Raw genomic sequence first — 13,422 nt, 5'->3', positions numbered from 1 at the left:
AAAGACACAAAGGTGGCAGTAATATCTTGCTTCTGGGGGTTGTGCCCTGATGAGAATGGGATCTGGGAGTAAGACTGGGGAGCTACCGTAGTTCTCATTCTTCCTGTCTATTAGCCCCCCCCCCACCCTTTTTTTTTTTTTTTTTTTTTTTTTAAGCTTTTTAACTTTCAACCAAAGACACCTAAGAGTTCCACCTGAGTCATGACTCTAGGTGTGCAAGCCTGGCCCCATCTAAACCACATGGACTGAGAGTGGGGGTTTTCCCTGCAAAAAACTTGGGGTGCTTTTGTACATGCTTGGCAGACACCCTAATATAACCAGTTAAAACCCTTCAGGGACTCTACTGCCTTACTTTCATAGATGAGGCCCAATATCCTTACTTTGCTTTCAAAGCCCTGTATAGTTATGTCTCCTGACCTCAGCTCCAGCCACCCCACTTCATATTCAGCCATTCTAAACCACTAGACCATCCAGCTGACTCATCCCAGGTACATCTGGTCCTGTGTCTTGGAAAGCAACAGCTCCGACACCTTCATTGCCAGAGGGCCTCCCCTGCTTGGTGTTGGTCTCCAGCCCCAGTCCTGGCAGCTCTAGAATTCTCTCTGCCACAGTGCCGATTGCACCGGTCCCACTGTTCCCATGTCTGCCTCTCTACAAGGCTGAGCTCCAAAGCTGGCAGGGGCCTTGTCTCCATCTAAATCTCCAGCTTTCACCTCAGAGCTAGATGGGCAGGAGGTGAGCTTAGAGAAAGCTTGTTGGGAAGTGAATTCTGGGAGTTTCCTCTGCCAAGGGTCCACTGTGAGCTCTAAGGGAAGCTGAACTCTAACCAAGTAGTTCCCTGGATGCCTCCCTAGCCTAAGGGAGAGCTTGGTGGGAAATCTGGGCCCACTGTAGGTTGTGTGCCCCCAGGGTCCTACCTATTCACTTGGTACCCACTCACACCTGTCCAGGGCTGGTCTTCAGCCCCTCCATCCTGATACCTCCTAACTGCTCTCTCCCCATAGAGCCTAGAGCAGAGAGGCAAATGCATCCTGGGCCCCAACCTCATGCCTCATGGGCAAAATCCAGCTTCACTTTCAGCTGGCTTCTTCCCTACCCTGTAACAGCCACTTACCAGTGGAAAGACCTTGGCAAAGCCCAATCATTTCCCTCAAGTTAATAGAAGTGGCAGCACATGTTCCTCTGACCATCAAGAGTGGGGATGGGGCAAGAGGCCCTTTCAGCTAAGTTGGTGCTTGGAGCCTTCTGGCTGCCCTTGAGACAGCTGTCAGCTTGGTCCCTAGCACCCACTCCCCTGGCAGGCAAGTCCTGCCAGGGACCCAGGGGCTCGAGGGAAGGGGTGACCATTTCAGTGGATGCTCATAGCCACCCTATGAGGTGACGGATCTCATACTCACCTCTCAAGAAAAGGGAAGGGCCTGTGCAGTCAGCTTGAAAGCGACCAGGCTGGGATTTAAACCCAGAACTGATGGCAAAGCTCACGTGGCCTTCATGGAATGAGGTACCCAGCCCAGACACAATGAACAATCCCTTGTGGTGGTTACAGGGAATCCTTGGCGGGGGGGACTGGGGCCACTGGGAGATTATGGAGTGATAGGTCTGTTAAGTCTAGAACAGACTTGTAGTCAACAGGCTGCCACCCCCAAATCTTGGCATAGGTGGAATGCTATGGAATGGAATACTCCTCCAATCCCTCTGTCCCCAGCCGAATGTCTCCTTCAACGCCTGGCTTAATTACTATTTTCAGAGGACCCTCCCTGATGCCCACATGGCTGGTCTCTACCTGCCCCTACTACAGCCTAACTCCCAGTATCACCACTGTCTCTCCTTTGCTCAGACACAGTTCCTGCTTCAAGGGCAGAAAAGGGGGTGGCTCCAACATGTGCACTTGGCCCTGGGCTGGGAATACAGCAGGGGTCCAGGTAAGGCAGACTGGCAGGTGTTCCTAACAGCTGTTCCTCCACCTGGCTCCCCATGCTGCTCCAAGCCCCCAAGTGATGGCCAGGCCACCTTGGCGTTGGAGAAGACACTGCCAGCTTAGCCTGCCTCTCCTGCACAGGCAGGGCCAGACCCCCACCTCCACCTCTGTGGGGACCTCAGGCTTCTTCCCTCAGGCCTCATCCCATTTAAGCTGAGAAGCCCTAAGGCCACCAAGGCCTGGCTGCCTGGAGAAGCTGCCCCAAGATCAGCCCTGGGGGCTTCTCAGCCTTGCTGCACCGGCAGCCCTCGCCAGCCTACCTTCAACCCCTTCCCACTTCCAGCAGGGTCAGGGAAGCAGGAAGACCCCTAGAGCACCAGGAGCAAGAAAGAGGCAGGCAGGGGTAGCCGGCCAGGTTTGTGCTCTCACTGTATTCACACAGAGACACGTGGCAGCTTACACTGGACAAAATGAGTAATAAAAATTGGCTTTAAATATGGAAAAATCAGGATTCTGTAGCCCTACACTATCCCAACACTGAAACCAGGACAGCCATCAGTCTGGGAAGGGCTGGGCTGGGGTCTGGGGTGCAAGCACACAGCCTCAGCCTGCCCGCTTCATACACATGCACACACACACACACACACACACACACACACACCCTACAGGCACACAGGGAGGTGATGGATTATTGCTGGGCACAAGTGTCTATGGTTATGAGGAGTCTGGAATGTTTGAGGGTTGGCCAGGGACCACCCCCACCCCCGACCCGGGATGGGGCAATTCTGCAAGAGGTGACTTCAGGACAAGACCCAGCATGAGGGACGAGGCACCCTGGGAGCTGGAAGGCAGAGGCAGACCCATCTGGGCCAGCCTGGGCAGTGGACTGATGGGTCCCAGGGTCAGCCCAATCTCTCGTCACACTTTGGCACAGGCCTAGGGGACGGTGAGGCCTCAGATCCAGCTCTGACAAGTGCGGAGAAGGGACAGCATCAGGCCCCAGTGGTGGCCTGAGCCCAGGGCGGCAGGGGCAGACACGAGTCTCACTCAGAGGTCGGCGATGGTGAGCACAGTGCTGGGGCCTCAGGGGCCTGAGGAGCCTTGAGTTTGGCAGTGGCCCCTCTGCCAGCTCCAGCGTGGGTCTTCAGAATGGCCTAGTCACTATTTACATTCGCACAAATACGTAAATCCAGAAAGCCCCAAGCTCCATGCATGAGAGCTGAACGGACGCATCTTTGTCCTAGGGACAGTCCAGGCCTTTGCAAACTCAGCCAGACCAGGGGTTGAGGGGCTGGGCACAGCTCCAGCTGTGTTCCCTAGGCCATGACTTGAGTGGACAATGGGGAGGACCACTGTGCAAAACTGTCAACAGCGCTGGGAGTAGCTGCTACCGCCAATCGCCGGTGGGGGCCTCAGACTGGGGGCTAGAGGCGGGTGGGGAGCTCTTCCTCACTGTCGCTGCAGTTCCCACAGCAATCCTGGAGGGCAGGGAAGACACGGAGGGAGAGAGGCAGAGCAAGCGCTGTTAGCCACCAGTGCCGTCACTGGTCAGGAGCTGCCCAGGGCCATGCTCTGTGGAGGGGAGTTCCAATGAGGGGCCTGGAGCAGCAGCTCAGGCCAGGGGCTGAATGAAGTCTGGGGGACCAGGTGGACCCCAGGCTCTGGGAGGGCAAGGCCCCGTCCAGACCCTCTCCCCTGGGGCCAGTGGAGGCAGGATGTGGGAAGACAAGATGGCTAAGCAAGGCTAGCAGCTTGAAAGTGGCAGGGTGCAGGGAATGGAAGCAGGTGGGAAGGGAAGGTGGGGAGCGGGCACCGGACTTCTTTCGCCCACATCTTGCCTCTGCCATGGAAGGGCTGCCTGTGGCTCCCCGAGACCAGGCAGCAACGCCACCCCACGGGGAGCCCACACTGCTCACCTCTGGAAAGAGAAAAGAGGCCATGAGCCCAGCCAGGGTTGGGCGGGGGACAGGCGGGAATGAGGCCAGAGACCCTGGCACCGCTGGCAAGGCTGGAGGCGGCCCACTCACAGCACATGCGGGCACCAGCTCGGCCTTCCACCCACCGTCCCCTGGAGCCAGCTAGGCTGGGGGCCCAGGTAGGACACTGCTAGGGGTTACCTGGCGACTGAAGAGTCTCTGCAGCAGTCCCTTCTTGGGGGGTGCAGGGGGCTGGCCCTTCCAGTCCAGGTCTGGGGGAACTGAGCCGTCCATGCCGAAGACATTCAGCTCCTGGAAGCACTCGGTCTCCACCATCTGACACGGGACAGGCAGCTATGAGAGCTAACCCTAGGGTTGACCCTGGAGCCCACCCCACCAGCCAGGCAGGCCCCACCTCGTTCTGCCAGGGGATGGGCACGCTGCCCGTGGCAAACTTCTGGTAGAAGTCCTGGTCGGTGGGCTCCAGTTCTACGCCCTTAACCGTGGAGAACTGTTCAATGTCCAGGACATCCTTGCAGTAAATGGCCTGGGGCTGGGGGAACAAAAGCAGCAGTCAGATAGGAACGCTACCCGCGCACAGGACAGCTCAGCCCCGAGAACTGCTCTAGGCTTGGTTGTGCTCTAGCCCTTGCAGCTCTGGTTTGGAGTCAGAAACCGGCATCCCACGCACTTCCTAAGCATGGCAGTCCCTTCTCTCTGAGGCCGTTTTCTCCCTGTAAAGTGGAGGTCACTCTCCCTCACTGACCAGCCTGTGGTAGCTGACCCACTGCAGCCAGCCAGCTCCTAGTGCCCGAAGGAAACCCCAACAGGCACCCCTCCATCTGCACACAGCTGTCTGGGTGAGCAGCTGGTGAGGCGACTGCAGGCTGAAATCTCAGTAGGCCCTTCGGGCAAGGTCCCCCGCATGTAGGGCCTGGGGCTGGGGTCCTCTGTCCTGGGATGTTGAAGAGCTTGCTCCATCCCATCATGCTTCATAGCCAACCAGAGGATTGGAACAGCCCTCCCATCTCCCTATACCCCCAGCACCCTGCTGGGAGCCCACCTAACTTCAGGCCACTTTTTTCCCCCATTGCTGCAATTGTTTTCTAAATTCTACTGTTAAGGATCGCAACTGAAATATCACCATATAAAATGGTGCAGCTGCTTTGGAAAACAGTCTGACAGTTCCCCAAAAGTTAAACTCGGCATTACCACAGCAGCCAGCAACTCTACTCCTAAGTGTCTACCCAAAAGAAATGAAAACCTATGTCCCCACAAAAAGTTGTATGTGCAGATTCATGACACATTTATTTATAATAGCCCTAATGCAGAAACAACCCCAATGTCCATCAACTGATAAAAACAAACAAATGTGGCATATTCACACACAGTCATAAAAAAGGAAGAACTGATACATGTGACAATACTGATAAACCTGGAAAACACTGTGCAAAGTAAAAGAAGCCAATTCACAAAGGACCATATAGTGTATGATTCCATTTATCTGAAATGTCCAGAATAGGCAAATATATAGTGACAGAAAGTAGATCAGTTGTTTCCAGGGAAAGGGGAGAATAAGGAATGACTGCTAATGGGTATAGGGCTTTTTTGGGGGAAAGGGCGATGAAAACAATCTAAAATTGATTGTGGTGATGGTTGTACAATTCTGTATATGTAAAAGCCATTTAATTATATATTTTAAAGGACTGAATTGTATAGTATGTGAATTTAATCCTAATAAAGCTGTTAAAAACTATACTGCTTTTCATCTGTTGCTTCTAAAAACATAAAGTCCAAGGCACTGATTTTCTCTCTAACTTTGAATGAAAGACTGGGTGTAGTGGGATGGTTTCAAGGTTAAATGAGATGATCGTCACAAGAAGCAGGAGTGGCAGTGCCAGCCCCGAAGTAGGCTGCTGATGTCAGGCTCAATCACTCACAGCAATGCCCGCATATTGGACTGCCAGTGAGGCCTATAAGACACCATTCTTCAGAGGCAACGGTCCCCCAGAAGGTCCCCCACATCCACCCACCCCCTCTATGGCCCACACCCTGCACCTCCACTTCCTGCTCAACATTCCCCAAATGTCCCCGTCACACTTAGAATAACACACATTGGTTACGCTGGCCCCTTGTTGCTGTATCATCTCTTGAGGCTGGTCTCTGCCCCAGGGCCTCATTGGCTGGCTGTTCCTTCTCCCAGGAATGCTCACATCACAAATCTTGGCAGGGTTCTCTCCTTCACATATTTTAGGCTTCAGCTTAACCATCGGCTCCTCAGAGACCATCCTGTCTAAAAATATTCCCACCCCCCCTTCATTCCTTATCTTCTTAGGCTGCTTTATTCTTTGCTGTTGCTCTTTACATTACCTAAAATTTTTTCACATGCTAGTGTATTTTGGTGTGTCTTCTCACTAGAATATGAAGGCAGGCCTGGGTCCTACTGACCTCATTATCTCCGGGGTCTGGCACATCTGGGCACTCAGGTATTCGTTGAATAAATAAACAATCACGTGTATGGTTGACAGCTATTAACCTGGCCTGCCCAATTGCCTTTCCTCCTTCCCAATGTTCCTGGTGACCTGGTCCTCTACACAGGGGAGGGGAGCAAGCATATGACCTAATCTTGGCCAATCAGAGCCTTCCTTGTTACTTTATACAGAAAAGCCTGAATTCAGTGGGAGGACCATCAACAGGCTGAAGTAGAGCCAACGGATGAAGTCCTGGCAAAACAGTGTTAAATCTGATGTTGGCCAAATGAACTGGAATCTGATGACTTGAGGATATTCCTGCTTGCAGGATGCTTGAACCACAGAGATGCTCAGTAAACGGGTGAGATCTATAAGGTGAGGTGCTCTGCCCACAGTTGGGAGGTCGGCGCTGCCACATATGGTGCGCAGCCGATGCCCTGCCAGCCCAACAGCCGTTCCCCTGCTGCCAATGGCATCTTAGTTTTCCTTTGGGGAACTGGTCTCCCCTACTGACAGAGGTTCAAGTGGGTATGAGATTTAGGTGTGGCTATTGAGAGGCCTCTGAGCAATCAAAGGCAATGAGCATCAGCCTTAGGCCTTTCCTAACCTCTAACCCCCTTTTAGGACTTCTTTTGAAATTACTGGGCAAGAGGCGCTGTCTACTGGGGTAGCTGAGCTGGTAGGATGTGGCCCTGAGCTGCTGGGCCCACCACTGCTACACCCTGGGGAGAGCTGCCTGCCATGAAGACTGCACACTGACCAGTATGAGGGCAGGGAGAGAAGAGAGAGAGAATTCCTATGACACAGCTGGAGCCCCAGGTGTGGTATGCCAAGGCCAGACCTATCTTGGGGCTTTTCAATTTTGTAAGCCCAGATAATTATCTGTTTTGTTGGCTAAGCCACCTGAGTTCGGTTTTCTGACATTTGCACTGAAGGTGTCCTGACTCCAGGAGCTTCCAGCCCTCACCCTGGCTTGGCCCTGCCCTCAGCAGTGGGTGTTACTCACATCGGGCTTGAAGGGTGGCTCCTGCATGCCTGCTCCCAGACGCTTGAAGTTCAGCTTCTTGAAGAGGGGGTGCTCCTTCACCTCACGGGCACCACCCCCACAACAACCCAGGCGCTCAGCAGGGTCCTTGCAGAGGAGCTGTCGTGGGGAAGGGGAGGTCAGGTGGCGTAGGAGAGGTGCTCCCAGCCCCCCACCCCAGCCAGGCCTCCCAGTGGCTGCCACACCTGGGAGCAGAGTGAGCGGGCCTGTGGGGAAAAACGATCGGAGTACTCCTCGGCCACCTCCTTCACCAGCCGCTCCACCTCCTCCCGCTTGATCTTCTTTTTCCTCTGCTGGAAGGGCGACTGGCCTGCGATCATCTCATATAAGAGGCAGCCTAGCGCCCACCAGTCAGGGCTGAATGTGTACCGTTCGTTCTTCACCACCTCTGGAGCTGGGTGGATGGCATAGGAGTTAGGGGCGAGTAGGGGTTCGGGGTGCCCTGGGAATGCCTAGCTCACGTCAAGGCAGGGAATCAGATATCCACCAGCCAGACATGTACTGTCAGTGGCTTGGTGGGGACCATGGTAACTAGGAGAGCACATGTCCCATTAAAGGGAGGTGATATGGCCCCGCAGGAGGCCAGATCTTCTAAGTTTTCTATTTTTAATGTGATGTTGTATGACTTATTCAATGTTGGCAACCAATTCCAATTGTTTTAAAAACAATTTGATTGAAACAAAACGTGGAACAAATGAGGCCTCTGTGGCTACCAGTTTGCAACCTGTGGATTTAGTACCAGAGAGGAAAGGAAGAAAGTCATTTGCTGGATGCCTACACTGCCGGCCAGAGCGGGGTACCAGGTGGGTTTGAATCTTCTGCTTCTTTTCATCTTTGAGGTAACCCTGGCAGCAGGTATGATTATTGCTTTATAGTCAAGAAAAGTGAGGCTGGAGAAGTGGAGTGGCCCTGGCCCAAGGACACACAACTAGCAAGGGGGGCGTGGCATAGTTGGGGCTCTGTCTACTATGTCACGTGGTCCCTGAGGGGAACATGGAGCCTCATCTTCGCCCCTCCCCAATGGGCACTCCCACTCAGAGTGTAGACAGGTAGGGGAGTGAAAAGCTGGGGCCACAGACATGCATTTGAGTCCCTTCTCGTCCTTTACTGGCAGCCACCTGCAGACCCAGCCAATAGGAGCTAAGTGAGTACTTAGTGACTGAATGATTTACATGTGTGTGGGGCGCTGGCTGAGTCTTGAGTTCCTGATCTATAAAAGAAGAACAACAGCTTGATTCCTTGAGACACAAGGGGACTCACCCATGTAGCCAACGGTGCCCACACGGCCTTTGATGGTCTGGCCCTCGGGCACATGCACAGCCAGCCCCAGGTCGGAGATGCGGATGTGACCTGAAGGTGAATGAAGAGGCAAGGGGCTCATTAAGCAGGTGGGCCAGACCCCACCCCACCCCACCCCATATCTGTGGCTCCCCAACCCACCATGATCATCCAGTAGGATGTTCTCTGGCTTCAGGTCCCTGTGGGGAAAGAAAGGCAGGGTCTAATGCTGCTCAGTTTGCCAGGCAGCCATACAGGGCCACCCCTTCCCAGTTCGCTCGCCTCCTGGGATGGGATATGTAGCAAGGAGTAGGAGCCATTTGCTGCCAGGGCAACAGACAGCCCTGCCCTGATCCTGGCGGCAACACCGGCTCGAAAGTGGAAGGCAGCTCCCACTCAGGGAAGCTCCCCAGATGTCACCAGTAGTCTTGTTCACCCTTGGTGTTGAGAGGCTCCCCTCCGCTCCCCCACCCTTTGCTGGCTGACTCTATCTTTTCTGTCTGTCACATGGGGCTGCTCACCCAACCCCTCCCGAGGCTGTTGCAAGGTTCAAAAGAAATCGTTGCCAATAACAGTGATAGGGAGAGCCCTCTCTGCCGAGCCCTTTGTGCTGGGCTCCAGTGTAATTTACTATAGTCTCATTCGGTCCCTAGGCAGGAATTATAGCCTCTGCTTCCAAGGAAAGGATATGGTGTTGGGAGCAGGGATTGAACTAGCCCAAGAGAGGGATGACAACACTGAGACACACACCCGTGTCAGCCAGACCCCACAGCCTGGGTTCTGAGCTTCTCAAGTCGGCCTAGCATGGGCTAGTGTGCAGCCCCTGGCCAGAGCCCTGCAGGGCTCAAATGGGCTTGTGGCTGCAGTGACTGCCCCAGCACACCCACATGCTTCTGTCACCTCTACCTGTGCCCAGCTGCAGCCCCTGGTAGGAAGGCCGAGCCCCACACCTGTACACGATGCGCTCCCGGTGCAGGTCCTCCAGGCCACAGCAGATCTCTGCAGCGTAAAAGACGGCCCGTGCCTCAGGGAAGCCAGCCTGACCCATGTGGTAGATGTGGAACTTGAGGTCACCTCCATTCATTAGCGTCAGCACCAGGCATAGCGCGTCCTTGGTCTCATAGGCATAGGCCAAGCTCACCTGTGGCCAAGGGGACCCGAGCCCTCAGGCAGGGGCTGCAGGCCACCTGGTAGAGGGGCTGGTGTCGGCCGCCCCAAAAATCCTTCTCAGTGCCACTCCTGGGAGCCCAACCTGCTCTCCAGGCCTGGTGTCAATACCCCAAACCTGCCCTTCCCAGGCATCTCTAAGAGTGGGAGTCAGTGCTTGGAGCAGGCAGGAGATCTTAGCTTAGTGAGTGGGGAGGGCAAGCTCCTGGCCAAGGGACAGGGCGGGGTCTCTTGTCTGTACTTACTACAAACCTACTGTTCACTTTCTCCAGGATCTGCTTCTCGTTGAGTGCCATGGCCTCCCCTTTTCGCTTCTTGATCCGTTTCTTCTCCAACTTTTTGCAGGCATACATCTTGCCTGTTGCCCGCACCTGGCAGGCGCACACCTAGAGCCAGGGAAGATATGGCAAATGAGAACTAGCTGTTCCCTTGCTGGGGTAGAGGGCCTCAAAGGGAGGGAAGGGGCTGGTCCAGGACCCACCTACCCCAGCTTCGCACTCTGCAGAGGGCTCTGGGCTGGCCACTCACCTCCCCAAAGCCGCCTTTGCCCAGGACTCGGTATTGCCTGAAGGTGTTTTTGGTCACTGGCTGCCTGTGGGCAAGGGGTTGGGGAGACATGGCTGAGCAGGGGCCCAAGGCCCACGACAACCTAGACTGGTCTGGCCCAGCCTTCGAAGAGCTCACCTTTCCAGCCACTTCCACTGCAGGAAACGGTTGAAGTAGATGCTGTCGAGGTAGTCAGCAAAGGGGGCCATGCTCAGGTACTCATGGGTCAGCCTGTTGAGAAGGCCCAGTCCACTAGTCAGCCTGACACCCTGGGTTCTCAGTGTGATGGGCCAGGCCCCCTGTTACGTGCATGCTCAAGCCAAGAGGCAGCACCCTCAGCCAACCTTCCTGCTAACCCACCTAGGATGGAGATACACACATGTACTGAAGGCTAAGGATGCTACAGTGATGGGAGGCAACCTGCCCAAGGTTACCCAGCAGGGCCAAGGCCAGGATAAGAGGCTGAGTCCTCTCGCCAGCAGCTGAGCTATTCACAGCCTTCAGGGACACAGCAGCCCCCTCCTCGGGACGCGACTCTGAGCAGGTGGGAGGGAGAGGCTTACCGGGTGAGCTCCTGGAAGAGGTCTTTGCAGGGCCCCTGCTCCAGCCGCTGGGCACAGTTAGTCACCAGTTGCCGGGGGACCTCAGGGATGAGGTCAGGACCCTGGGGATAGGCCAAAGACAGGTCAGTGCAGGAGCAGAGATGGCAGGTATCTCAGGCCTGTGCTAGGGGGTGGCTGTAGGCTGGTGGTGTGCCAGCCTGCTTGGTTGTGAACTCAGTTCCTCTTGAGCCAGGGAGAAGCAGAGCTGTTGGCAGGCTGCCTAGCCCACCCTCCTGGGCTCTGTGGCCACAGTGCTGCCTGATGAGCCTAGAGCTGCTCCAGGGCATCTCTGCTCAGGCAGTGGTTACTCCTCTCCCCATCACTGAGCTCTGCCTGCTGCCGTCATCCCTCCGTCACTGCTCACTCACCGTGTGGCTCAAGAAATTCTGCATTAGCCGCTGCCCACATGCCTTCCGCTTCTCATCAGGGGTCACTTCATACTCAGCCTGCAGTGTGGGAGGTGGAGAAGCTTGGGGTCTGGGGGAAGTGACAGGTGTGGGGCATCGGGCACATGGGGTCTGGGACCTCCGCCCGCCTCAGGTGTGGGCTCGGCCTCAGGGCTAGGCTGCACTCACCACCCCGTCCAGGAAGGCAGTGCAGCGGGTCAGCTCAGGCCTTGTCGCACAGAACTCTCGGAACAGCAGGCGCCCGATGGGCTGCCGCTCACATAGGCTATGGTAGTCATGCTCTGCAGGCAGAGGTGGGAGCTGTTGGGTTCCCGGACCTAGAGCCTGCTGGCAAGACACCCCTGTCCATACTGCCAGGCCCTGGGCCCCAACTTCGAGTCCTGCAGTATGACATCCATTATCTCCTTTAGAACCTTCACACAACCCTGAGGTGGGCACAACTGCCCCCTTCTACTACACATCAAAGCTTGGGACTCTGAGGCCCAGAGAGGCTAAGTGATTAGTCCAAGGTTATACAGGCAGGAGTGTGGCTCCAGAGCTGGGGCCCTCACCTCCCCCTCATCTGTCTCCTGGTTCACACCACTTGCATTCATCACAGTGCTGGGGTTGGGCGTGGTCTGAGGTTCCGGCCAGGCCCAGGCTGGGCCTACACCTGCTGCTTGCCTGGCGAAAGTATGGGAGGAAGCTGTGGCTTCCGGTGAGCTCGAGGCTAAGCCTCCTTCCCAGGGAGTGGGAGCAGCCACAGTATACTCCTTGCCCACGTGCTGGCTGCCAGAGCGGGCCTGTGCAACCCTGAGTGCTGCGCAAACCTGGGGCCTCAGACGAGATAAGCAGGAACTGGGGGCCTGGGACCTTTTTCTCAAGGCTTTACTGGGCCCCAGGACTGGACCGGGTGGGCTGAGCTCAGGCCTGGGGCTCCCAACACTGACAATTGTACCCTCTGTACCCCGAGCCCTGTTCCCCTAGGCCTCGCCCTCTCTTCCTCTGCTTCTCTCAGACTGCCCCAGATCTGACTCTGTCCTATTCTCCACAACCAGCCCCATCGCCTCCTGCTGTCCTGTCTGCCCTCTGCCCTCCACCCATCCTGAGCCCAGGAACTGAAACTAGGCTGGGTGGTGCTGTCTTGATCTTCACGCTCCCCAGACCCCCAAACCCTCCCAGGGTGAGGTCTCAGGGGAGGTTCCTGGCACCAGCAGGTCTTCTTGTCTCAGCACCCTCAGCCTCCACCCAGGCCTCACCGAGGCTGAGCCGAAGCTCTTCACACTGGCTGATGTGGGGGAACTGCAGCATCTGCCGCCATTTCTTGCTTTTGCCTTTGCGATTCCCGCCACCACCTGTGGAAGCAAACAGGCACTGAGTCTGGCCACCCTGTGCCTCTCCTCCACTCTCGGTGAGGTCCAGAGGACTAAAAAGCCTAGCCCCGGCACAGCCCATGCTAAGAAGCATCTTGGGCCTTCCTTCCACACGCTCCAACATGCCCTTGCTGGGTTCCAGGACACGTATGGTCCCTTGGGCCCTCCTGCTAGGGGCTACTGAGCTAGAAGAGCCAAGAGAGCAGTAAGGCCAGGCTGCTGGGGGTGGGTGGGGTTTCTGGGCCACCTCGGCAAGCCTCAGCTGCTTCTCACCAGGTAGTTTCCCAGGTGAAGAAAGTAGAGAAGGACATGACAGTGGTGGGAACTGTGTGAATCAAGATCCGGAAGAGAGAGGGTCTAGGACATCTGGGATACAGCTGAGAGATGGCAGCCTGAGTCACTGGGCCCTGCATCAGAACTATCAGAGACTCAAACAAGGTGGTAGCAGGAGGGCCAGCACTCAGCATCCCCACTCCTGAACAGAAGGCTTCCTTGCCCCTGATACTTGCTTCATTTTACCTAGCTGACCCCTTGCCTATAGTTGCTGAGTCCAGGGTAGCAGCCCAAATGCCTACAGAATCAGACAGGTATGGTGAATGGGAACCAGGTGGGAGACAACAGGGAGTGGTGGGGAGTGGAGTGAAATGGATGGGGCATGCCCCTTCTAACAGGGGCAGCTGCAGCATAGCTCCGGCTGTTGCTTGGTTGCTGCTAGGCAGG

At 55.7% G+C, this 13,422-nt stretch overlaps 1 protein-coding gene across 5 annotated transcripts in view; it reads right to left on the bottom strand.

The window, feature by feature from the left end:
* Window positions 1-2,330: 2,330 nt before the first annotated feature.
* Window positions 2,331-13,422, bottom strand: part of GRK6 (G protein-coupled receptor kinase 6) — a 14,228-nt gene continuing 3,136 nt past the window's right edge. The window contains exons 2-16 of one of the 5 annotated variants that reach the window (XM_025040684.1): window positions 12,589-12,684; window positions 11,519-11,730; window positions 11,312-11,389; window positions 10,905-11,005; window positions 10,480-10,572; window positions 10,324-10,387; window positions 10,041-10,181; window positions 9,579-9,769; window positions 8,791-8,828; window positions 8,611-8,700; window positions 7,536-7,744; window positions 7,312-7,449; window positions 4,250-4,387; window positions 4,036-4,170; window positions 2,331-3,396 (exon numbers count right to left, since the gene is read on the bottom strand). In XM_025040684.1, the coding sequence (XP_024896452.1) occupies window positions 3,343-3,396; window positions 4,036-4,170; window positions 4,250-4,387; window positions 7,312-7,449; window positions 7,536-7,744; window positions 8,611-8,700; window positions 8,791-8,828; window positions 9,579-9,769; window positions 10,041-10,181; window positions 10,324-10,387; window positions 10,480-10,572; window positions 10,905-11,005; window positions 11,312-11,389; window positions 11,519-11,730; window positions 12,589-12,684 (1,778 nt within the window). In that variant the 3' untranslated portion in view covers window positions 2,331-3,342. Of the gene's footprint in view, window positions 3,399-3,756; window positions 3,837-4,035; window positions 4,171-4,249; window positions 4,388-7,311; window positions 7,450-7,535; window positions 7,745-8,610; window positions 8,701-8,790; window positions 8,829-9,578; window positions 9,770-10,040; window positions 10,182-10,323; window positions 10,388-10,479; window positions 10,573-10,904; window positions 11,006-11,311; window positions 11,390-11,518; window positions 11,731-12,588; window positions 12,685-13,422 lie in introns of those variants that run through there. The other 4 variants (XM_006923205.2, XM_015598208.2, XM_025040685.1 and 1 more) reach the window with 4 other exon arrangements.

Source organism: Pteropus alecto, unplaced genomic scaffold (genome assembly GCF_000325575.1).
Source record: "Pteropus alecto unplaced genomic scaffold, ASM32557v1 scaffold78, whole genome shotgun sequence".
Lineage (NCBI taxonomy): Eukaryota > Metazoa > Chordata > Mammalia > Chiroptera > Pteropodidae > Pteropus > Pteropus alecto.
This window is presented reverse-complemented; position numbering and strand designations above follow the sequence as displayed.